The sequence below is a fragment of the Anolis carolinensis genome, unplaced genomic scaffold, assembly GCF_035594765.1.
Source record: "Anolis carolinensis isolate JA03-04 unplaced genomic scaffold, rAnoCar3.1.pri scaffold_7, whole genome shotgun sequence".
NCBI lineage: Eukaryota > Metazoa > Chordata > Lepidosauria > Squamata > Dactyloidae > Anolis > Anolis carolinensis.
Genome location: NW_026943818.1, coordinates 6464929 through 6491301, shown reverse-complemented (window position 1 = coordinate 6491301; position 26373 = coordinate 6464929). Strand labels below are relative to the sequence as shown.

The window sequence follows — 26373 nt, the reverse complement described above, 5'->3', positions numbered from 1 at the left end:
CAAGTTATGCTTGGCCGCCTTTCAAGTGAGTCATGCCGATTTCTGAATTGCTAGGGCTCTACACAGGGGACCGGTATTTAGTCAGGGCTTAACAACCAAAGATGTGACAGATTAACAAAGGTAATTCTGGGAAAACCCTGATTATCTCACTTTATTTGAATGTGGGATGTCAATGGGAAGTACACAGGAATGGACGCCAGGAATGGGGTAAAAAAACACTGGGTTTTCCCACCCTTTGTCATGAAATATGATGTATGGTGTGAATTGAATTTTATGAAATTCATTTTATGATTGGGTCTATATAGTCTCGAGATGCCATTCTAGGATTGAAGCCTGGGAAACTACGAGAAGGAGGTGAAGAATTCATAAGTTGCTGATGAGAACTGTGATAAATGATTAACTATTAAACTTTTGGTGAAAAACAACATGTGTGATCCATGAAAAAAATTCTTCAAAGCTCGCTTCTAAAGTAGGGGGTGCTGGCGCTTTGTTTCTGAAACTACTTCCGAATTTTGACCCAAAAATGTTCGAAACTTATAATATTGGCTTTAGTTCTGAAAAACATGCGACGGCATTAGAAAAATTGGCTATCCCGGTTTGATACAGCGGGATACACACGACGGGATAACTCGCATCGGAACTGCGTTTGAAAGTGACAAAACAAACGAATTAGATCCAACATACGACGGATTCGCCTTTTTTTGCCCTACCCTAGTGTTTACATTATCAGAGACAATGGCTCTTTAAGTTAAGGAAATATTTACAAGGCTCCTTATGTTTACCAACACTAATTAAGGAGAGTTAACATCTGCCAGGGACTGATATGAAGCCAGGATATTTCAGGCTGGAAAAACATTTATCATTCATTTACAACTTTGGAACAACATCAGCAAAAATATTGCTATATAAGAGACCTTTGAATATTCCAAAATTGAAAAGTTCTTCATAATACCTTCTGCCCACAAACTCATAAATCTGCTTCTAATGGAGATGGAAAAATATTTCCCATTTTGGGATCATTTCCCAAGAATATTTCATAGGGCATCATTGCTCTACAGAAATAAAAAAATGGACTTTATTGTCTACTTCTAAAATGAAGGATCATACAAATTTTCTCCTGGTTCTGTTGCAGGCATAGTCCATTGGGATTCATCTTTAAGGAAAAGAGGAGGAAGTCCCAATGAAAGACTCATAACTAAAGAGATGCTATAAAATGTATTTATTTGACATTTAGATGTCTTCCAAAAATATATATAATTTAATCACTTAAAAAAAATAACCCGATAACAAGCAGCCTGATTATTGCACATCAACATGGGTTTACAATTGATCGTTTCTTCAAACAGATACACAACAAGCGCAAGAATATTCATGATTATTAACTCCAAGGTCAAAACATTGGGATTATTGTGCTAGAAGGTCCAGTTGAGAAGAATTACAGATCAGTGAGAATGTGGGACATTGCTGGTATTCAATACTATATGATTTCTGTATTCACAGGGAATACATTATGGAGTCGTGGTGGTGCAATGGGTCAAACCCTTGTGCTGCTGAACTGCTGACCTAAACGGTAGCAGTTCGAATCCACAAGATGAGGTGAGCTCCTGTCTGTCAGCTCCTGCCAACCTAGCAGTTTAGAAAACATGCAAATGTGAGTAGAAAGGTACCGCTTTGGTGGGAAAAGGCAAAGAGCAATCTTGCCGGCCACACAACCAGAAGGCAACAACGCAGGCTCCTCAGCTTGAAAATTGATAAAAGCACCTCCCCAGCACCAGAGATGAGCACTGCTTCCAGAAGCCGGAAATGAAAGGAGAAGCCTTTGCCTTTGTATGTGTTTGTGTGTCTTCATTGTATATGACTGTAAAGGCATTGAATGTTAAATGCTATAGTCCTCTCTGAGTCCCCTAGGAGAGAAGGGCGGAACATAAATAAAGTGTATTATTATTATTCCAAGGCCCCTGAAACCAGTTATAGTAGTGAATCCTTTACTTTGACTATACTAGGGCTAGAAACATTGCATGGAATAGCACTAGAGGACCTAGAGAAACCCACAAATGCTTCTGGAAGGATTTTTTTTTTTAGTATTAGTAAGTTTTGTTTGAAGAAATAACCACAATCCCCTATTGGAAAAAAAAAGTCTGCCTAACGTGGACTTTCCAAAAGAGGGGAGAACTGTTAGAAGAAGAACATTTGGGAAACAGGCCTAGTCAAACATTCTTCAGGGCCCAGAATTATGAAGAATCCAGTCCTTAGGAGAAAGCATTCAGACGAAACCATACCACTATGATTGTGTATCCCGGTTAAAGTGGGATCATACTACTCTACGTCTGTAGTGTGAAGGAGCTTCAGGAATTCTTATCCATTGTTAGATTAGAAAAGCACCAAAGAAAGTCATTGCAGGTAAAGCGATGTCCACAAGCTCGGGGTTACTGACATTAACCATGAGTTTGTCCCGTTCCCGTAATTCGAGGATACCTCCCAAGTAGAGTGTTTTCTTCCACATTTCTTTCTCCCCGATGGAAGTGCTGGTTATCAATTGCTGTTTGGGTTCGCTTCCATAGCTGGAACTGATTTTGGAAATGATCTGGGTTATGATGGTCTTCTCGGAAGGATTAATCATACATTTCTCCAAGTTTTCACACTTGCCGTCAGGGCAGCGGTAAGAGACCTGAGTGTACACAAAGTAATCCCCCGTTTCTGGGACCGTCAAGTAACCATCGCTGTATGTAATGGTGTCTTCTTCATGTGTTCGGTCATTTCTCCAGTAAAGGATTGGCAAGCTACCTGGCATGCAGCTGGATTGTTTCTGGGCCCCTGAGGAGAAAGGGAAAACAATGTTATGCCGTTAGAAGGGGCCAGGGGGGTCAAATGGGTTAACCTTTGTGCTGCTGAATTGCTGACCTGAAGGTCGGCAGTTCGAATCTGAGGAATGGGGTGAGCTCCCGCTGTTAGCCCCAGTTCCTGCCAACCTAGCAGTTCAAAAACATGCAAATATGAGTAGATCGATAGGTACTGCTTTGGCGGAAAAAAAGGCAAAAGTCGCCCCAAGCAGTAATGCAGGCCACACGATCAGGAGGTGTCTATGGACAATGTAAGCTCCTCGGCTTGGAAATGGAGAAAGAGCTCATCTCCCAGAGCCGGAAATGTGCACTGCCTCCAGAGCTGGAAATGAAAGGAGAAGCCTTGCTTTTGTCTGTGTATGTGTGTCTTACTTTAACAAGTCATTGAATGTTTGCCTGTGTTTGCTTACAAGTATAAGCTTGGAAATGGTTATGAGCACCTCCCCCAGAGCCAGAAATGTGCACTGCCTCCAGAACCGGAAATGAAAGGAGAAGCCTTTGCCTTTGTCTGTGTATTTGTGCTTCATTGTATGTCATTGTAATCAAGGCATTGAATGTTTGCCTGTGTTTGTTTACAAACTGTAATCCATTCTGAGTCCCCTTGGGGAGAAGGGCGGAATATAAATAAAGTGTTGTTGTTATAATAATAATAATAATAATAATAATAATAATAATAATAATAATTATTATTATTATTATTATTATTATTATCCTCTTGCTAGATGTTTTCACAGCTCCTGAAGCAGCTTCCCCTTTTGCTTTGGCTCAGCACTAAGATTGCTTGCCATATGATGCGAATCTAATGCGCACCCTCATTTTGGTGTGGTTGTTCAGCTAAAAAAGGTGAGCATTATATGGAAATTACCCTTACCATCCGACATGTACTAAAACTTACCAGCCAGGTGAGTCCTTGCTTTTCTTATGGAGGCTGAAAAGTAGGCAAGAAGAACAAACAGAGAATTACTTGGGTTTTCCAAAACTGCATTTTGCTTATTCCATGTAGTTCTTGGCTGCAAAGATGAGCAAAGAGTCTGGATGATGGGAAGTCATGGTCCCACTCTCTTCTAGAGTTGTGTGCAAAATTATTTTCTCCCGTTTCTTTCATTTTTTCGGGAGCCTGAAACGGGAAACCCCCTCCTGGCACGAAAATCAGCTCAACATGAAAGCAAGCTGGAGCCAATTCCGGCTCCAAGACTGCTTTCACCTGCAGCCAAGCACCTCCCAGGACTTGCTATGTGTGTAACATGCAGGCCCAGAAAGCATGCGCGCCTGCCAGTGCCTACAGCCAAGCGCCAAATTACTAGACATGTCCAAAAAATTGTTTTGAATCGTATATCGGAATTATTTCGGATTGTTCTCGCTTTTTGATACGCATTCCGAGACATTGTCTCACAGCGCAACTAGCAATGTAATTCGAACCATTGTTGGCCCATTCTCTAATTGTCTCTTAATGTTTCGTTAATCCCCCCCCCCCAATTTTTTGTACTATATTTTAAAAAATATTTTTAATTTTTTTTTGTTTCCGCAACCTACCTTGAATGGGAGCTTAGTGCAGCCTAACATGGCTGCCAATCCCTGGCCAATCAGAAGCTTCCACGATGGACGCAAAGGTGGGGGCTAACGTCCTCTGCGTCCACATGGAAGATTGCCCTAAAAGCCCGGTGTGTAGCCCGGCCGAGCTATTGCGCGGAGAGGGTGGTGGTCTGGTCTCCGTTGCTGCGAACAGAGAGCAAGCAAGCCTCGTGTCTGGAGGGAGAGAGAGGGTGCAGGGGCCCGGTCTGGCTGTTCCCACAGAGGGGTTTGGAGAAAGGGTTAGGGTTTTGTTGTTGGTTCTTTCTCTTAGCAAGGGAATTTCTAGTTTTCAAAGTATCTTTGCACTCCTTGCCAGGGCATTGCTTGGCGTGATGGTCACTGGTCCATTTCTAATTGAAGGCATTGGGTTGAGGCTTGTGGGATTACATAGCCAAAGACACCATTGATTTCCAGTGTCCTTCTTGCTTACAAATATAGCAAGGGAATTTCTAGTTTTCAAAGTATCTTTGCACAACTTGCAAGTGCATTGCAAATTTGATGAGGATAGCTCAAGAAATGAGGGTGGGAGAGCCCTGTAAAAGTCCCTCCTCCCCCGGTTCCTTTTTTTTTTGGCGAAAAAATCGGAAATACTTTCTATATCGAAGTGCCAGCGCCCCCTACTTTGAAACGAGAATTGAAACTTTTTTTCATCGATCGGACATGCCTAAAAATTACATATCCCACTGGCAGGCATGCAAGCTTTCCAGGACTGCATGCCACACATGCACTCTCTTTCTAAGGAGAGTGTGTGTGTGGCGTGGTGTGCAGGCCCAAAAAGCATGTGCATTTAATAATAATAATAATAATAAAAATAATAATAATAATAATAATAGTAACTTTATTTTTATACCCCGCCCCATCTCCCCGAAGGGACTTGGGGCGGCTTACATGGGGCCTTGCCCGATAAAACAATCAAATATCAAAACACAGCAATAAAACAGTTATCCAATAAAAACATCAATTACAGTAAAAACAATCGTTAAAATCAACATAAAACATCCAATATTAACACTGGAGACTAATTCATAGAACCCAGGCAAAGTGCAACATGTGCCGAAATGGGCTGAAATGGGGAAGGTAATTTCTCAGTTAAAATGGACAAAGTGCAATATAGCATTGACAACACCTCAAGAATGGGGCTATTATAAAATGGGCAGATCGATCAGTACGACACCAGATTAAGTATCAAAGGCCTTTTGAAAGAGCCAGGTTTTTAAGCTCCTACGGAAGGAGAGGAGGGTAGGGGCCTGCCTGATTTCTCTAGGAAGCGAGTTCCAAAGCCGGGGGGCCACGACGGAGAAGGCCCTCTCTCTTGTTCCCACCAACCGCAACTGCGAGGGTGGTGGGAGCGAGAGAAGGGCCTCCCCTGACGAGCGAAGAGAATGTGTGGGTTCATAGAGGGAGATGCGGTCTCTAAGGTAGGCGGGTCCCAAACCGTTTAGGGCTTTGTAGGTGATAACCTGCACCCGTGAATTGGGCCCGGAAAGTAAATGGCAGCCAGTGAAGCTCCTTAAACAGAGGCGTTGAACGCGCCCTGTAATTCGCTCCGGTTAGAAGCCTGGCTGCCGAACGCTGTACTAGTTGTAATTTCCGGGCCGTCTTCAAAGGCAGCCCCACGTAGAGCGCATTGCGATAGTCCAGTCTAGAGGTAACTAAGGCATGGACCACCATGGTCAGATCAGACTTCTCGAGGTATGGTCGCAGCTGGCGAACAAGTTTTAATTGTGCAAAGGCCCTCCCGGCCACGGCTGACACCTGGGCCTCTAGCGTCAGCGCAGAGTCCAGGAGGACCCCCAAGCTGCGGACCTGTGCCTTCAGGGGGAGTGCGACCCCATCAAGCACAGGTTGCCACCCAATACCCCGATCAGACGTACGACTGACTTGGAGGACCTCTGTCTTGTCAGGATTAAGTCTCAGTTTGTTCACCCTCATCCAGGCCAACACAGCGGCCAGACACTGGTCCAGAATCCGAGGGGCATTTGCAGTGCCTGCAGCTGAGCGCCTCTCACTCTAGAGTAGAAATAGCAGGAAAGAAGCCTCCTTAAAGTGAGGACTGAGAAGGGCAGCCTGGTGGGAATCCCCTTCTATAATAGTCCGATAGAAAACGAATCTTTTGGGGTCCCAGTCGGAAAACAGATATTTGCCCTCTCAATTTCAGGAGGCTCCCAAAAAACAGTTTGGTGTTCCCATCAAAAGCCGGGATACGAAACGGGCCAAGGTTTATGCTGACTGCACAGCCCTACTCTCATCTGCTTTTCGGGCCTCACCTGGAAGAATAACTCTGGGCAACACAATTCAAGGAGGATATGGACAAGATAGATGTCCAGAGAGCAGCCACCAAAATGATCAAAGGTTTGGAAACTGTTTCAGCTGCTACCAATCAAACCACGTACCGCCAAAAATAAGGCAACAGGTCAGTAGCCACAGGAAGGATTCAGAGGGTGAGGGATTTGGAAGGATTGATTCTTTCCTATCTGTCTGTGTTAAGCACATCCCGATGTGAACAGTTATTAAAACAAACTCACTACTATTGCAGCAGTTGTGATCATGAGCGTCCAGCCTTTGCGCTTCTGGCATCTTTCCAGTTGGCACCTGAAAGAAGGAAACACATTGAACCGGAGAAACAGTGGCTAAATCCAGCACATAAAACACACAAAGACTTCTCTCTGTGCGAGCAATTTAAAGACAATAAATTAAGACATTTCTCACTTACATTACAATCTTCCACTGTATCTGGGTTCATTGATGGAGCCCTGTCATTAGGATTTAATTCTTGGTTATGTGTTTTTATGATTATATGTCTTACGCATTTATGTTTATGTAGTATTTTATATGTTTTAATTGCTGCATGGTTTTAACTTGTTGTATGTTTCCTGCTGTGTTGGAAACCGCTCTGAATCCCATGAGAAGATATAGCGGTATATAAATAAAGTTTTATTTATAAACAGCATACAATCCACATTACAACCAAAGTAAACATCAACAAGCTGTTAACAAGGGGTCAAGATCCTCATCCAGCAAAAAAGCATTTGTAACTCTCATTGTTGTCACCATTTTTGCAACTTCATGTTGCCGTCTGTCTTTTCCTTCCTCCCATCTCCAAACACATGTGGTCATTTGGAATGAAGGGGTTTTTCCTGACACAGATGTCCCATTTTTTCAGCCATATTATTACGTCTCCATCAAAAACATAAGATAGTTGGAACATCCCTTCTTTGGAAATTCAACATAAAGTGCAATCCCTGTATCCATTGTGGACCAAGACCCCCACGGATATAATAATAGTCTATTCTTTGACTATATTTATTATTTATTTATTTATTAGTAACATTTATATCCCGCCCTTCTCACCCCGAAGGGGACTCAGGGCGGCTTACAAGTTATATATACATACAATATATTATATTATTAGTATAGCACAATATAAGCACTATATAAGCATTGTATATTATTATATTGTACTATACGACTATATTACAATATTATTCTACACCAGTGGTTCCCAAACTTATTTGGCCTACTGCCCCCTTTCCAGAAAAAATATGACACCGCACACTCTGGAAAGGGGGCGTGGCTTAGAGGGGTGGGCGTGGCTCCTACTCAAGAGGGCGGAGCTGAGCCTCTCCCCAGTCTAAGATGCAGGGCTGGGAGGGGAGGTGGGCGGAGCCACAAATGGGAGGCCAGGACTGGGATGGGCGGAATTACGAGCTCTGAGGCAGGGCTGAGCTTCTATCCCTGTCCTTGTGCCTCTGTTTGTAGTCTGTCTGTGCAATTTTCTTATAGTAGCTGAGGATATGATCCATGGTTTCGTCGGTTTCCTTGCACAATCTGCATTTTGGGTCATCAGCTGATTTTTCGATCTTGGCCTTAATTGCCTTTGTTCTGATGGCTTGCTCCTGGGCTGCAAGGATCAGGCCTTCTTTCTCCTTCTTCATTATTATTATTATTATTATTATTATTATTATTATTATTATTGTATATAGTATATAGTATATAATATAATATACAGTAGAGTCTTACTTATCCAACATAAACGGGCCAGCAGAATGTTGGATAAGCAAATATGTTGGATAATAAGGAGGGATTAAGGAAAAGACTATTAAACATCAAATTAGGTTATGATTTTACAAATTAAGCACCAAAACATCATGTTATACAACAAATTTGACAGAAAAAGTAGTTCAATACGCAGTAATGCTATGTAGTAATTACTGTATTTACGAATTTAGCACCAAAATATCACGATGTATTGAAAACATTGACTACAAAATTGCGTTGGATAATCCAGAACGTTGGACAAGCGAGTGTTGGATAAGTGAGACTCTACTGTAATATTATTATTAATAATATTATATTATTACTATTATTATTATTATTATTATTATTATTATTATTATTATTATTATTATTATTATGCTGTTGTTTGTTGGAAACTGCCCTGGAGTGCCTTCGGGGAGATGGAGGTGGGGTATAAAAATAAACTTGTTGTTGTTGTTGTTGTTGTTGTTGTTATTATTATCATCATCATTATCATCATCACACATTTACTTTCTGATGGTTCAATGCTCACATACATGTATTGTGATAGTATTTCGGCTATTCAAGAGGTGTATAAAGTGCCTATGAAACACAACTGGATTTTGTGTTTGGACTTGGCTTATATCTCAAAAGATATCCCATGATGTATATGCACATCTTCCAAAACTCTTGCTAGTCTCGAGCATTTGCCTCACATGTAGTAAGGAGGATGTTTAGGTGCATTGCATAACACTTATAACAGTGAGTCCTTTGAAGAGCATGACTCTCTCCTTCCTCTTTCTTTCTTGGCATGGAATGAGTTGAGTGACGACACACTCGGAAGTCTGCATTGTGCAAGGACACATCCACACCCTTTTAAGCTTGGCGAGTAGCCCAGGTATAGCCGTCCCCCCACCCACTACGATGATGCCACTTCTTGTTGCATTCACGGCATGAATGAACCTTCCTTCCGTTGGATTAATGTATAACCACACTACCTGTGTGACCTTCGCTCGGGCACATCGCTTTCTCGGGTGTTTCTGCAACAAGCTTCATGCTCGGCAATGTTGTGACGGGAAGTCGAACGTGAGTGTCAACACTCACCATATTCACCCAAGATCTGACAACATTGTTGACAATGTGTGTGATGCAGGTCTCATTTCACTGCAATGGATTCCAGAGCCAATATTGCGCTGCATCAGAGATTGGAAAGCTTGGGACAAAAGCTCCTAGTATTCCCACTCTGGGGGTTGGTGCTTATCTCCATTTCTAAGCTGAAGAGCCGGCGTTGTCCGTAGACACCTCCAAGGTCATGTGGCCGGCAGGACTGCATGAAGCACCGTTACCTTCCTGCTGGAACAGTACCTATTGATCTACTCACATTGGCATGTTTTCGAACTGTAGACACCTCCAGGTTTCCCCTGACGTTAAATCCAGTCATGTCTGACTCTAGGGTTGGTGCTCATCTCCATTTCTAAGCCGAAGAGCCGGCGTTGTCCGTAGACACCTCCAAGGTCATGTGGCCACTGGCATGACTGCATGGAGCGCCATTACCTTTCCGCTGGAGCCGTACCTATTGATCTACTCACATTGGCATGTTTTCGAACTGCTAGGTTGGCAGGAGCTGGGGCTAACAGCGGGCGCTCATTCTGTTCCCGGGATTTGAACCTGGGACCTTTTGGTCCGCAAGTTCAGCAGCTCAGTGCTTTAACACACTGAGCCACTAGGGGCACCCTAACTGCCAACCTAGCAGTTCAAAAACATGCCAATGTGAGTAGATTAATAGGTACCGCTCCAGCGGGACGTTTTTTTTTTTCGTGTCAGGAGCAACCGGAGTTGCTTCTGGAGTGAGAGAATGGGCCGTCTGCAAGGACGTTGCCCAGGGGACATTTCCCGGATGTTTTGATGTTTTACCATCCTTGTGGGAGGCTTCTCTCATGTCCCCGCATGGAGCTGGAGCTGATAGAGGGAGCTCATCCATGCTCTGGGATTCGAACCTGGCAGCCTTCAGGTCAGCAACCCAACCTTCAAGTCATGAGGCTTTAATCCCCTAGGCCACTGGAGGTAACGGCGCTCCATGCAGTCATGCCAATGGCCACATGACCTTGGAGGTGTCTACGGACAACGCCGGCTCTTCGGCTTAGAAATGGAGATGAGCACCAATCCCTAGAGTTGGACACAACTGGACTTAACGTCAGGGGAAACCTTGACCTTTACCTAAGTTTTGTATGATCTTTTGCACCTTTGGCAATCACCCTGAGTCCCTCTGGGAAGATAGAGAGAAATATAAATAAAGTTCTATTATTGTTATATTATTATTCTTAGGAGGCTTTGAACCAGAGGACCATATCAAAACATGTGAAACATACAAAACGTACACACTTACCCATACATACAGTAAAACTATGTTTAGATACAAAGCAACCCGGCCTGCTTATCCACTATTGCAACCTCATTGTTTTTAATTTGATGTTTAAATTCTGTGTTGTTGTTTTTTCGCCTATTATGTATATTTTATTATTGGTTTCTGTTGTTGTCCTTTGATATTTCATATTTTATCATATTTTAAACCGACGAAACTATTGATCATCTCCTCAGCTGCTGTAAGAAAATTGCACAGACAGACTACAAACAGAGGCACAACTATGTGGCCCAAATGATCCATTGGAACTTATGCCTCAAGTACCACCTCCCAGCAGCAAAGAACTGGTGGGATCACAAACCTGCAAAAGGATTGGAAAATGAGCACGCAAAGATACTGTGGGACTTCCGAATCCAGACTGACAAAGTTCTGGAACACAACACACCAGACATCACAGTTGTGGAAAAGAAAAAGGTTTGGATCATTGATGTTGCCATCCCAGATGACAGTCGCATTGACGAAAAACAACAGGAAAAACTCAGCCGCTATCAGGACCTCAAGATTGAACTTCAAAGACTCTGGCAGAAACCAGTGCAGGTGGTCCTGGTGGTGATGGGCACACTGGGTGCCATGCCAAAAGATCTCAGCTGGCATTTGGAAACAATAGACATTGACAAAATTACGATCTGTCAACTGCAAATGGCCACCCTGCTGGGATCTGCACGCATCATCCGAAAATACATCACACAGTCCTAGACACTTGGGAAGTGTTCGACTTGTGATTTTGTGATATGAAATCCAGCATGTCTATCTTGTTTGCTGTGTCATACAGTAACAATAATAATAATAATAATAATAATAATAATAATAATAATAATAATAATAAATAAATAAACTTTATTTTTATATCCCGCCACATCTCCCTGAAGGGGCTCGGGGTGGCTCACAACAGGGACAAGCCCGAACAACAATATATTTAACATAAACTTAAAACATTCCAACAGTACACAAAATAAAATAATGGACAAATACATTAAAATCCAAGCAGATAAAATCAGAGTAATTAAAAGCAACCCAGTGGGGACAGGTTTCATAAAGTGCTGTATCATGGAAATAAGTAGCAGTGATAAAGTGCCATATGCTTTCAAAACAGAAAGAAGTATTCTAATAACAGCTCTTTTGGGCCTGTTCATTTAAACGCGCTCTGGAACAACCATGTTTTCAATTCCCGACGGAAAATGGGCAGAGAAGGAGCTAGGCTTTTATCCCCTAGGCCACCAGAGGTAATGGTGCTCCATGCAGTCATGCCGGCCACATGACCTTGGAGGTGTCTACGGACAACGCCGGCTCTTCGGCTTAGAAATGGCACCAACCCGCAGAGTCAGACATGACTGGGAAACCTGGAGGTGTCTACAGTTTGTCTATTGTTGTGTTTTATATTGCTATTGTTTTTATTTGGGCTTGGCCCCATGTAAGCCGCCCTGAGTCCCCTTTGGGGAGATAGAGGCGGGGTATAAAAAGGCTCTGCGTCTAGTTGTTATTAGACGCAAGGTCTTAAAACTGGGGACTTCCAGTAGGTCTTTGTCCTCAGAACGGAGGGATCTCTGGGGTTTGTAGGGGGTGAGGCGGTCCCTCAGGTACATCGGCCCTAAACCACGTAAGGCCTTAAAGGTAAGTGCCATCACTTTGAAAGTGATCCGGTGCTCAATTGGTAACCAGTGCAGCTGCCGTAAGATTGGTGTTATGTGGCATCTCATTGGGACTCCCGCAAGGAGCCGGGCAGCTGCATTTTGCACTAATTTGAGCTTCCGGATCACCGACACAGGAAGGCCAATGTAAAGGGCGTTACAGTAATCCAGTCTCGAGATGACCGTAGACTGGATCACCGTAGCCAGGTTGTCCCTAGACCAGGGGTCCTCAAACTTTTAAAGCAGAGGGCCGGTCCACAATCCTTTAGACTGTTGAGGGGCCGAATTATCATTTGAAAAAAATACAAACAAATTCCTATGCACACTGCACATGTCTTATTTGTAGTGCAACAACAACAACAGCAATGAAAGAACAATACAATATTTAAAAATGAAAACAATTTTAACCAACATAAACCTATCAGGATTTCAATGGAAAGTGTGGGCCTGCTACTGGCCAATGAGATAGTCTAGTTAATTAGGATTGTTGTTGTTGTTGTGTGTCTTCAAGTCATTTCAGACTTTGAGCGAGCCCAAGTCTAAAATTATTTATATATTTATTTACTACATTTATTTACTACGTTTATATCCCACCCTTTTCACCCCGAAGGGGACTCAGAGCAGCTGTATGTACATACAATATATTATATTATTAGCATAGCACAATATTAGTACAGTAGAGTCTCACTTATCCAACACTCGCTTATCCAACGTTCTGGATTATCCAACGCATTTTTGTAGTCAATGTTTTCAATATATCGTGATATTTTGGTGCTAAATTTGTATATACAGTAATTACTACATAGCAATACTGTGTATTGAACTACTTTTTCTGTCAAATTTGTTGTATAACATGATGTTTTGGTGCTTAATTTGTAACATCATAGCCTAATTTGATGTTTAATAGGCTTTCCCTTAATCTCTCCTTATTATCCAACATATTCGCTTATCCAACGTTCTGCTGGCCCGTTTACGTTGGATAAGTGAGACTCTACTGTATTATATATTACTATATTGAACTATACCACTATACTGTAATATTATATGTAATATATAACATATAATTAATATTATTATATGGTATTATTATTAGTAGTATTATATTACATAACATTATAATATTTTATCAATATTATATGTATATACTATATATTATATTATTAAAACTGATATAAAAATATTATATTATAAAACTGAAGGTGGGGGCCAGGTAAAGGACCTTGGAGGGCTGCATCCGGCCCCCGGGCCTCCGTTTGGGGACCCCTGCCCTAGACAGATAGGGGGCTAACCGTCTAGCCTGCCCAAGATGAAAAAAGGCAGTTTTGGTAACGGCGGAGACCTGGTCTTTGAAGGTCTCTTTGCTTAGCTACGGCATTTTGAGACCATCTACCCTGTTTCCCCGAAAATAAGTCAGTGTCTTATATTAATTTTTGCTCCCAAAGATGTGCTAGGTCTTATTTTCAGGGGATGTCTTATTTTTCCACAAATAAGAATTCACATTTATAATTGAATTTTTAAAAAAATGAAAATGTATTATCTACTGTACAGTAGTTGTCATCACAAACCAGCATAACCAAACTGTAAATCCTTTCAAGAATGTCAATATTATATTTTATTGGTATACTGTTTTTAAATTACTGTTTTAAATTTCCGTTCGTATGTAAATTTATGTTGTTGTTGGGCTTGTACCTGTGTAAGCTGACCTGAGTCCCTTCTGGGAGATGGAGGTGGGATACAAGAATAAAGCTATTATCATATTATTATTATTTCTTGTTACTACCTTTATTTCCATGTACAACTATCCATGGTATGTAAATTTACCGATCCTTCATGCTTCCAAACAAAAACTTCTCTAAATCTTACTTTCGGGGGACGCCTTATATTTAGCAATTCAGCAAAACCTCTACTAGGTCTTATTTTCTGAGGATGTCTTATTTTCAGGGAAACAGGGTAGATGGCTTTTGGAGGTCACTTTCCTTACCTGTGGTCCTATGAGACCATCTAGATCAGGGGTCCCCAAATTAAGGCCTGGGGGCCGGATGCGGCCCTCCAAGGTCATTTACCTGGCCCCTGTCCTAAACTTTAGACTTAGAGTTGACCTAAGTCTACCTGGTCTTTGGAGGACTTTTTGCTTACCTATGGTCTTATGAGATCGTCTAGATGGTCTTTGAAGGTCTCTGTGCTTAGCTATGGCCTTATGAGACCATCTAGATGGCTTTTGGAGGTCACGTTCCTTACCTATGGTCCTATGAGACTGTCTAGATGGTCTTTGAGAGTCCCTTTCCTTACCTATGGTTTTATGAGATTGTCTAGATGGCCTTTGGGGGGCCCTTTCCTTCTCTATGGTCTTATGAAACCATCTAGATCGTCTTTGAGGGTCCCTTTCCTTATCTATGGTCTTCTGATGGCCTGATGAGATCATCTAGATGGCCTTTGATGGTCCCTTTCCTTACCTATGGTCTTATGAGACCGTCTAGATGGCCTTTGGAGGTCTCTTTGCTTACCTATATTCTTATGAGATAGACTAGATTAGGGGTCCCCAAACTAAGGCCCATGGGTCAGATGCAGCCCTCCAAGGTCATTGACCTGGCCTCTGTCCTAAACTTTAGACTTAGGGTTGACCTAAGTCTGAAATGACTTGAAGGCACACAATAACAACAATCTTAATTTTAGAATATTTCATCATAGTCCGGCCGCCCAACAGTCTGAGGGACTGTGGATCGGCCCCCCACTTTAAAAGTTTGAGGACCCCTGGTCTATGTGGTTGCATTTGTCTTGTTTTTGTACCACCAATTGATCTGCCTCTTCGGGATCTCTTTCTTCCAGAGTCCCCAAACCAACCCTCTCCTCCTGAGTTGTCCTCCCAAAGCCCTCTCCTTCCTTCCTACCTCTCCATCCGTGGTGGTGATGTGTCTGAGCAGGTAGAGGACGGGCAGGCTGAGGAGCAGGGAGAAGCAGAGGCAGAGCCCGACCAGGCAGCGCAATTGTCGGATCTGGGCTCCGGGCAACCGATGCGCGTCCATGGCCGAGGATGCCGCAAGCCCTGTGCGGACGGGGCATCTTTTATACGCATCGGGAGCGGCCCTTTTCCCCGAGGCAGAGGTGTGGTACCTCCGGGGGAGGGAAGGAGCGAGGAGGAGGGAGAGAGAGAGAGAGAAAGAAAGAAGCAGGACAAGAGGGAAGGAAGAGCGGGAGGAAAAGCGAAAGGAAGGCTCGGCGCTCTCGGAGAAAGCAGGGAAGGAGGGGGAGGGATCCGCGCCGAGTGGAAGAGCAGGAGAAAGGAGGAGCGGGGGAAACCGGGCTCCACGATGAAACCGGATCCCGGTTTTGGGAGAAAGCGCTCCCGCTCTCCCCCCCGAGCAGAGAAAGTCGCCTCGAAGGCTGGAGGTAGGGACAGGTGAGGTGGGAGGGCCTGGGGCAGGCACGGGCAAACTTGGGCCCTCCAGGTGTTTTGGACTACCGGCTGTTAGGAATGGTGGAACTTGAAGTCATCCAGGTCCAAAACAAAAGTTCTTGTTTGGAACTGTTCCACTGCTAAACAGTTCTTCTCACACTTGGGAAGTTCTTCGTGTTCAGGTGGAATCTCCTGTAATTCAGTGATTCCCAACCTTTTTTTTTTTAACCAGGGACCACTTGACCAGGAACCACTTGACCAGGGACCATGGTGACCAGGGACCACGTTGGCCAGGGACCACTTGACTCAGGACCACATTGACCAGAGACCACATTGACCAGGGACCTCTTTGACCATGGTCCACGTTGACCAAGGACCACATTGACCAGGGACCACATTGACCTGGGACTATGTTGACCAGGGACCTCTGTGATCAGGGACCACATTGACCAGGTACCACGTTGACCAGGGACCACATTGACTAGGGACCTCTTTGACCAGAGACCTCTTTGATCAGGGACCTCTTTGACCAGGGACTACATTAACCAGGGACCCCTTTGACCAGGGACCACTATGACTAGGGACCATGTTGACCAGGGACCATGTTGACCAGGGACCTCTTTGACCAGGGACCTCTTTGATCAGGGACCTCTTTGACCAGGGACCACATTGACCAGGGACCACTATGACTAAGGACCATGTTGACCAGGGACCATGTTGAACAGGGACTATGTTGACCAGGGACCTCTTTGATCAGGGACCACATTGACCAGGGACTACATTGACCAGGGACCACGTTGACCAGGGACCACGTTGACCAGGGAACTCTTTGACCAGGGACCACATTGACCAGGGACCACGTTGACCAGGGACCACGTTGACCAGGGAACTCTTTGACCAGGGACCACATTGACCAGGGACCACGTTGACCAGGGACCTCTTTGACCAGGGACCACATTGACCAGGGACCACGTTGACCAGGGACCTCTTTGACCAGGGACCACTTTGACCAGGGACCATGTTAATAGATAAACACAGATGTCTATTCTAAACAATGTAAAGAGATATACAAAACACAATGACAGTTCAAAACATACGTTTTATACACAGTATGTATATTAGAGCAACATTCACAAAAATAATGCCCTGGTCAATGTTATAATACACAGATGTATCTTACTAAATATTATCAATAAAAACAAATTATATAAGAAACTGCAAACCTAGATGCTTAAATACGGACTAGAATCAAACCGACTCAAAGTTTCTCTGGTATTTGAAAGATATCTCAGGATTCCAAAAACATATGTTGTCAACACAGTATGTAGGTTGCTCTATATTAGTAAGATACATCTGCGTATTATAACATTGACCAGGGCATTATTTTTGTGAATGTTGAATGTATATGTTGCTCTAATATTACATACTATGTATATAACATATGTTTTGAACCATCATTGTGTTTTGTATATCTCTTTACAGGGACCATGTTAACCAGGGACCACGTTGACCAGGGACATCTTTGGCCAGGAGCCACATTGACCAGGGACTATGTTGACCAGGGACATCTTTGGCCAGGAACCACGTTGACCAGGGACTATGTTGACCAGGGACATCTTTGGCCAGGAGCCACGTTGACCAGGGACCACGTTGACCAGGGACATCTTTGGCCAGGAGCCATGTTGACCAGGGACCACGTTGACCAGGGACATCTTTGGCCAGGAGCCACGTTGACCAGGGACCATGTTGACCAGGGACATCTTTGGCCAGGAGCCACATTGACCAGGGACCATGTTGACCAGGGACATCTTTGGCCAGGAGCCACGTTGACCAGGGACCACGTTGACCAGGGACATCTTTGGCCAGGAGCCACGTTGACCAGGGACTATGTTGACCAGGGACATCTTTGGCCAGGAGCCACGTTGACCAGGGACCACGTTGACCAGGGACTATGTTGACCAGGGACCACTTGATCAAGGACCACTTGACAATGGATCACTTCAGGAACCAGGGCCAACTTGACCAGGGACCACTTTGACTAGGGACCACGTTGTATCTAGAAAGATGACTAAGATGCCTTCCATACTTTGGGGGCCCAGATACCAAAGCTGTTTGGTTTCACACTCTTCAAGTACATGTTGTTTCAGCCTTGGGAAACTTGAGCCAAAATCTTCAAAATTCCTGAGCTCCATCCAACTCTGCAGGGTGTTTCCACCGTTGACGGACAGCTCTTGTGTACGGTATGTCTGCTATTCATTTCAGCAAAGGGCTAAAAGAACAATGTGAGGATTCTCTGGGCACAACACGGGGAGGAGGAAGTGGTTCCCTGTTCGTTCACATTGCATCATTGTCGGATGATGTTTGGAAAGTGCTCCAAAGCTTCCTGCACAAGCTGAGGCAAGAAATGAGACAGTTCCTCTCTGGTCACGGACACACAATGGGCTTCCGCATTCCGACTGCCAAGCCTTTCCATTCAAGCTTACAGCCTCAGCATATTCTCTCGGTGCCTCTGTACTATGCAAGTATATTTAAACTGCCAAAGACCCAACTTGTGAGCTGTCATTGATCCAACCTTTGTAGTTCAGTAAGACACTTAAAACCATCTCACGATGTGTCCACAATAGGACAGCCTCCGTTTAGTCATTTCACCTCCCAGGGAGAATCCAAGCTTGATCTGCTCTTGGATCAATTGTCTTTTCTGGCAGTCTGTGATGTCAGGCTATTCAATAATTTATTCTGTTGTATTGCATATTGTGAATTTTATTTTTATGTAATTACATTTAACTGTGTTGTTGGGCTTTGCCCCACGTAAGCAGCCCAAGTCCCTTTGGAGAGATGGAGGCAGGGTACAAAAATAAAGTTATTATTATTATTGTTATTGTTATTATTTTATTTTAAGACACACCAAACAAGATAGATATGCTGGATTTCGTATCAGAAAATCACAAGAAAATCACTTCCCAAATGTCTAGGACTGTGTGATGTATTATTATTGTTGTTGTTGTTGTTGTTGTTGTTGTTGTTGTTGTTGTTGTTGTTGTTGTTGTTGTTGTTATTTTATTATGACACAGCAAACAAGATAGATATGCTGGATTTCATTTCACAAAATCACAAGTCGAACACTTCCAAGTGTCTAGGACTGTGTGATGTATTTTCAGATGAAGCGTGCAGATTCCAGTAGGGTGGCCTTTTGCAGTTGGCAGATCGTGATTTTGTCAATGTCTATTGTTTCCAAATGCCGGCTGAGATCTTTTGGCACGGCACCCAGTGTGCCCATCACCACCGGGACCACCTGCACTGGTTTCTGCCAGAGTCTTTGAAGTTCAATCTTGAGGTCCTGATAGCGGCTGAGTTTTTCCTGTTGTTTTTCTTCAATGCGACTGTCACCTGGGATGGCGACATCAATGATCCAAACCTTTTTCTTCTCCACAACTGTGATATCTGGTGTGTTGTGTTCCAGAACTTTGTCAGTCTGGATTCGGAAGTCCCACAGTATCTTTGCGTGCTCATTCTCCAATACTTTTGCAGGTTTGTGATCCCACCAGTTCTTTGCTGGAGGGAGGTGGTACTTGAGGCATAAGTTCCAATGAATCCTTTGGGCCACCTAGTTGTGCCTCTGTTTGTAGTCTGTCTGTGCAATTTTCCTACAGTAGCTGAGGAGATGATCAATGGTTTCGTCAGTTTCCTTGCACAGTCTGCATTTTGGGTCATCAGCTGATTTTTCGATCTTGGCCTTAATTGCCTTTGTCCTGATGTCTTGCTCCTGGGCTGCAAGGATCAGGCCTTCTGTCTCCTTCTTCAGGGTCCCATTCGTGAGCCAGAGCCAGGTCTTCTCCTTGTCAGCTTTTCCTTCAGTTTTGTCAAGGAACTTTCCATGCAATGTTTTGTTGTGCCAGCTGTCAGCTCTAGTTTGTAGTGCGGTTTTCTTGTACTGTTTTTTGTCTGCTTTTGTTGTTGTTATTATTATTATTATTATTATTATTATTATTATTATTATTATTATTATTAATTTTGATTGGTTGGGATATCCCAGACTGCCAGAAAAGACAATTTATTTATGTATGTATGTACCTTATTCATATTCCGCCTTTCTCTACCCCAAGGCGGATTGAAGGCAGCTTACAAACAGCACTTGAACAGTGCCTTGGACATAAAAACATAAACTTGAAATAACATTAGATTTATTTATTTATTTATTTATTTCCAATATTTATATCCCGCCCTTCTTACCCGAAGGGACTCAGGGTGGCTTACAACACTGGCACAATTAAATGCCTATACAAAATCAATCCACAATACATGAAATTGAGTAAATACATTAAAATTGATGCATATATAAAAGTATAGTTAAAATGCATTCCAGTATTAAGACAATGTCATCCAAATGCAAGGTTAAACCATTCCATAATCAATTGCACAAGTGATCCAAGAGCAGATCAAGCTTGAATTCTCCCTGGAAGGCATGGTTTTCAAAGTGAAAAGGAGTGCGCTAAAACGACTTATTTATTTATGTATTTATTTACAGTATTTCTACCTCACCTTTCTCACTCGTGGGGACTCAAGGTGGCTTACAGAACTGCCAAAATTCAATGCCAACAACACTCATCCCTTCTGTCAAGATAGAACTTACTGTATATACTCGAGTATTCTGACCCGAATATAAGCCGAGATACCTAATTTTACCATTAAAAACTGGGAAAACTTATTGACCCGAGTATAAGCCGAGGGTGGGAAATGCAGAACTACTGGTAAATTTCAAAATAAAAATAAATACCAATAAAATTACATTAATTGAGGCACCAGCAAGTTAAATATTTTTGAATATTTACTGTATTTCAAAGAAAAAACAGTAAACTAGCTCTGTGAGTGGAAAAGTAGGGTCAACAAAAACAATATGGTATTAACAATAACTTAATAACAACAACAATAAAACTTCATTTGTACCCCGCCCTATCTCCTCATGGGGACTCAGGCTGGCTTCCAACATAGTAACAGGCAACATTTAATGCCTATATAAACAATGCAGAGCTAGATATAGATCTATAATTATATATACTAATTTCACATATGCATTTTCTCCTGAAACATTTGCAAATCCTCTCTATATATGTGCATTTCCCTCCTGCATCTATCTAGAAATCTCTATATATGTGTAGTATTTCCAAGCCCTATTTCCAAGCCCTATCTATATTCATATGCTGTATATACTTGAGTATGAGCCTAGTTTTTCAGCCCCTTTTTTAAGAATGAAAATTCCCCTCGCCTTGTACTCGGGTGAGGGTCCTGGTGGGCTTATATTTGGGTCAGCTTATACTCGAGAAAATATGGTACATTTATTATTTTTCTCTATTATTATTGGTATTATTACATTTATTATTTTTCTCTATTGTTGCTACTATTACATTTATTTTACTCTATTTTTATTATTAATACTAATAAATTTATTATTTCAGTCTGTTCTTATTGTTATTATATTTATTATTTTACTCTATTACTACATGTATTATTTTCATGTATTTATTATTATTATTATTATTATTATTATTATTATTATTATTATTATTATTAACATTTACGTTGAAGAAGAGAATAATGATTTAATCAGAGTTGGACAATCTTATCATATTAGAGCTTTATGTAAATATTTTAAAAAAACATTTAACCTACTGATGCTTCAATTAATGTAATTTTATGTTTTTATTTCTGAAATTTACCATCCTCGGCTTATACTGGAGTCAATGTTTTCCCAGTTTTTTTGTGGTAAAATTACAGTAGAGTCTCACTTATCCAAGCTAAACAGGCCAGCAAAAGCTTGGATAAGCGAATATCTTGGATAATAATGAGGGATTAAGGAAAAGCCTATTAAACATCAAATTAGTTTATGATTTTACAAATTAAGCACCAAAACATCATGTCATACAACAAATTTGACAGAAAAAGTAGTTCAATACGCAGTAATGTTATGTTGTAATTACTATATTTACGAATTTAGCACCAAAATATCACGATATATTAAAAACATTGACTACAAAAATGGCTTGGATAATCCAGAAACTTGGATAAGCGAGGCTTGGATAAGTGAGACTCTACTGTACTAATTTCACATATGCATTTTCCCCTGAAACATTTGCAAATCCTCTCTATATATGTGCATTTCCCTCTTGTATCTATCTAGAAATCTCTATATATGTGTAGTATTTTCAAGCCCTATATATCTATATTCATATATAGCTAGCTAGACATCTCTCTCTATATAGATAATTATATCTGCATAGGATATATACAGATATACAGTTATATGGAAATCTCTAGATATCTATATGTATATAGGATTTGCAAAGACTTGCAAACATATGAGGGGAAACTCATATATAAAATTAATATATAGAGAGTAATACAAATATTTAGGTACATAGGGATAACAAAGGCTTGCAGGGGGAAGTGCCTACATATCTATAGCAGAGATTAATAAATATTTCAGGGACAAATGCTTTTATAAGATTAATGGGTTCTTCTTCCTGACTTGCAAGAGCTTATTTTCCTTTTCAAAACATTCCCTTGGTTGAGAGCCAGGGAGGCTTTGGAAAAACAAACACATTGATAAGGGAGGAGAGAAATATATCGTATATTGCAAGCCATGGCCTCCAGGCTCTGCTGCCCGGCTTGACCTTGACCCCATTATAAGCCGAGGGAGGCTTTTTCAGCTGATAAAAAGGGCTGAAAAACTTGGCTTATCTTTGAATATATAGGGTAATTAAAAGTGACATCCATACTAGGGTTGTGCGGGAATCCCGTTTCCTCCGGTACCTGCGGCACATCCGGCACCTTCTGGAGCACGAAACAAGAAGGGCCCTCCCAGTAGGAAAACACACTTGCAACTAAAGCAAGCGAGAGCCAATCTCAGCTCCTCCTTTGCTTTTCAGCATCACAGTCTAATCTTTTTTGATAATCCTATATAATGGTGTTGTCCTTACTTTGAAAGTAGCATGCACATACTCTAAGCTTTTATTTCCACGAAGGAGCGGCAGACTATCAGCTTCGTTTGACTTGTATCAACATTTGGGGCTTATCTGACTAGCAAAGGAAGTCACCTATTTTTGCATATACACAATTAATCTGTCGATTATCTGGCTTGGGAAATAGCCAGAGGGATTCGCCCAACCTTTTCCACTCCCAGGTGATTATCTGAACAGGGTCACAGAGGGGTGGCTTCTTCTAATTTACATTTCGATGCATATCTAAGAATCCGTTTATATTCATTTCATATATAACAAATAGCTACAGTACACAGTTGAAAGATACTAGTTAGACAAAATCATAAAATAGATGCAATTTATGTAAAGGTTAGATACAGTAGAGCAGGGGTCCCCAAACTAAGGCCCGGGGGCCGGATGCGGCCCTCCAAGGTCATTTACCTGGCCCCCACCCTCAGTTTTATAATATAATATTTTATATCAGTTTTAATAATATGTTGTATATACATATATTGATAATAATATTATAATGTTATACAATATAATACTAATAATAATACCATATAATAATATTAATTATATGTTATATGTTACATATAATATTACAGTATAGTGGTATAGTTCAATATCGTAATATAGAATGCTAATATTGTGCTATGCTAATAATATAATATATTGTATGTACATACAGCTGCTCTGAGTCCCCTTCGGGATGAGAAGCGTGGGATATAAATGTAGTAAATAAGTGTAGTAAATAATTAATTAATTTTAGACTTAGGCTTGCCCAGAGTCTGAAATGACTTGAAGGCACACAACAACAACAACAATCCTAATTCACTTGACTATCTCATTGGCCAGTGACAGGCCCACACTTCCCATTGAAATCCTGATAGGTTTATGTTGGTTAAAATTGTTTTCATTTTTAAATATTGTATTGTTCTTTCATTGTTGTTGTTTTGCACTGCAAATAAGACATGTGCAGTGTGCATAGGAATTTGTTCAAATTTTTTTTTCAAATGATAATTCGGCCCCTTTACAGACTGAACGATTGTGGACCGGCCCTCAGCTTAAAAAGTTTGGGGATCCCTGCAGTAGAGTCTCACTTAACCATAACCAACATAAACGGGCTGGCAGAACGTTGGATATTCGAATATGTTGGATAATAAGGAAGGATTAAGGAAAAGCCTATTAAACATCAAATTAGGTTATGATTTTACAAATTAAGCAGCAAAACATCAAGTTATACAACAAATTTGACAGAAAAAGTAGTTCAATACACAATGATGCTATGTAGTATTTACTGTATTTATGAATTTAGCACCAAAATATCACGATGTATTGAAAACATTGACTACAAAAATGTGTTGGATAATCCAGAATGTTGGATAAGCGAGTGTTGGATAAGTGAGACTCTACTGTATACAATAGAGTTTAGGGTTTTCCAGCTGCTACTGGTTTGGTCTCGATCTTGTGATGATTTGAACTTGTGCAAGTCCGGAAAGGGGCTTTTAGAAAAGGAAAAACATGCTGGGATGCCATCCGGTCTCGGGGCTTTATTAGATTTCATCGTTTTTATTGCCTCTCTTATTTCCTCCTCAGATATGTCCTTGTTTAATAGTTATTTTTGTTGGTCAGTTATTTTTTTGGAGTTTTTAGTTACTTATATACTCATTTATCCAACACTCGCTTATCCAACGTTCTGGATTATCCAACGCATTTTTGTAGTCAATGATTTCAATACATAGCATTACTGCGTATTGAACTACTTTTTCTGTCAAATTTGTTGTATAACATGATGTTTTGGTGCTTCATGTTGGATAAGTTGGTGCTTCATGTTGGATAAGTATGTTGGATAAGTGAGACTCTACTGTACTGAGATATTTTGGATAGGTCTAGTTCTTCTTCCTTATATAGATTAGTATAGAAATCTCTAAATTGTTGTAATATCTCCTCATCTGTCTGATAATTTTTCCCCCCTTTCTTAATTTTTAGTATCTGTTGCTTCTGTTTTTTCTTCCTGATTTTCCTTGTCAACTAAGCACCCAGTTTGTTGGCATTCTCGAAATTGTATTGTTTTATAAATTTAAGTTGCTTGGCCCTTTGTTCCAGTTCTATATGTTCTTTCTATTTTTTTAATATTGTCAAGTCTTTTAGTAGTTCAGTCTTTTGTGGATTCTCTTTTAAGTCCTCTTTTATTGAGATTTCTCTTTTAATCTCATTTATCTTTTGATTAGACATTTTCTATATCTGTTTTAATCACTTAAAGGTTTGGTTTCTGACCTGAAGGTTGCCGGTTCGACTCCAACCCGGGGAGAACACGTAGTGATATACGCATACTTAGGTAAATAAACCTTGCCAGGCAGCTAATACCGAACACTGATGTATATCTCTGAATGACAGAAAGCAACGTAGACAGTGTTTACTGTCCTCGTTTCCTGATTGTTGCTCTTCGTGAGAAATGCCAGATTATTGAACTCAAAGAATGCTGAGCTAGATAGTCCTTTGTTCTGATTTGCAAGTATCTCGTTAAATTATTGCCTTTGTTGACCTTCTGGGTTTTGCTGACTCCAAGCCAACTGGGGAAACCTCTCCCCTTGACAGGGGAGAAACCTAACCTTAGATCGAAAGGAAGTGAAGGCATGGAAGGCAGCGGATGTTTATTTATTAACCGCAGTGAAAGTTCTCCAGCTACCTCCAAGTGATGTGGATGTAGATAAGCTTCCGGACAGCTGAGCTTGCCTGAGTGAAGTGTGTCGTAATGCCTGCATTTTCAGTATCTGTCGCTCTTGGTTCCTACAAAGCTGGGAAAGTGGACCATTTTTGTGGCACTTGAAAGTCAGGCCCTGGCCTTGTCTTACTCAACTGCTGAGTACGCCTGTCCTGTCTGGCACAAGTCTGCCCATGCGAAGCAGGTGGACATAGCACTGAACGAAACATGCAGAATAATCACACCTACACCTGTTGATAAACTCTACAAGTTAGCTGGCATTGCCCCTCCTGACGTGCGATGGGAAGTTGCTGCTAACTGCGAGAAAAATAAGGTCGAACATTATGAAAGCCATCCACTGCATAATTATCAGCCTCTTCCCAGTAGACGCAAATCAAGGAAGGGCTTCATGAGAACCACCACTCCTCTTGATGTCCTCCAGCAGCAGCAAGGGTGTCTCTCTGGGCAGCTAAACCTGGCAATTCTAACTGGATGGCCCCCCACGAGGGTCCTCCTCCAGGGCCAAACCAAGAATGGACAATGTGGAAGTCCCTGAACAAACTCAGAAGCGGAGTGGGCAGATCTAAAGACAACCTGGCAAGGTGGCACTACCTGGAGGAATCTTCCACCTTGTGTGACTGTGGAGCTGAACAAACAACTCCGCATATGTATGCTTGCCCACAATGTCCTGCCTCATGTACGGAGGAGGAGTTGTTTAAAGCTACGGACAATGCGGTTGCTGTTGCTCGCTTTTGGTCTAAAACTATTTAGTTGCTTGTGATTTCTTTTTCCCCCATCATTTTTAAAATGTATTTATCA

General features: G+C 41.7%; 1 protein-coding gene across 1 annotated transcript; it reads right to left on the bottom strand.

Annotated features, from left to right (window-relative positions):
- Positions 1-1204: 1204 nt before the first annotated feature.
- tnfsf15 (TNF superfamily member 15) lies at positions 1205-15771 on the bottom strand. Its single transcript, XM_008120757.3, has 4 exons — positions 15368-15771; positions 6938-7004; positions 3736-3768; positions 1205-2814 (listed from the first exon to the last, which is right to left on the bottom strand). The coding sequence occupies exons 1-4, from the start codon at positions 15500-15502 to the stop codon at positions 2366-2368; spliced, it is 684 nt and encodes a 227-aa protein (XP_008118964.1). The 5' UTR covers positions 15503-15771; the 3' UTR covers positions 1205-2365.
- Between the last annotated feature and the right edge of the window lie 10602 nt (positions 15772-26373).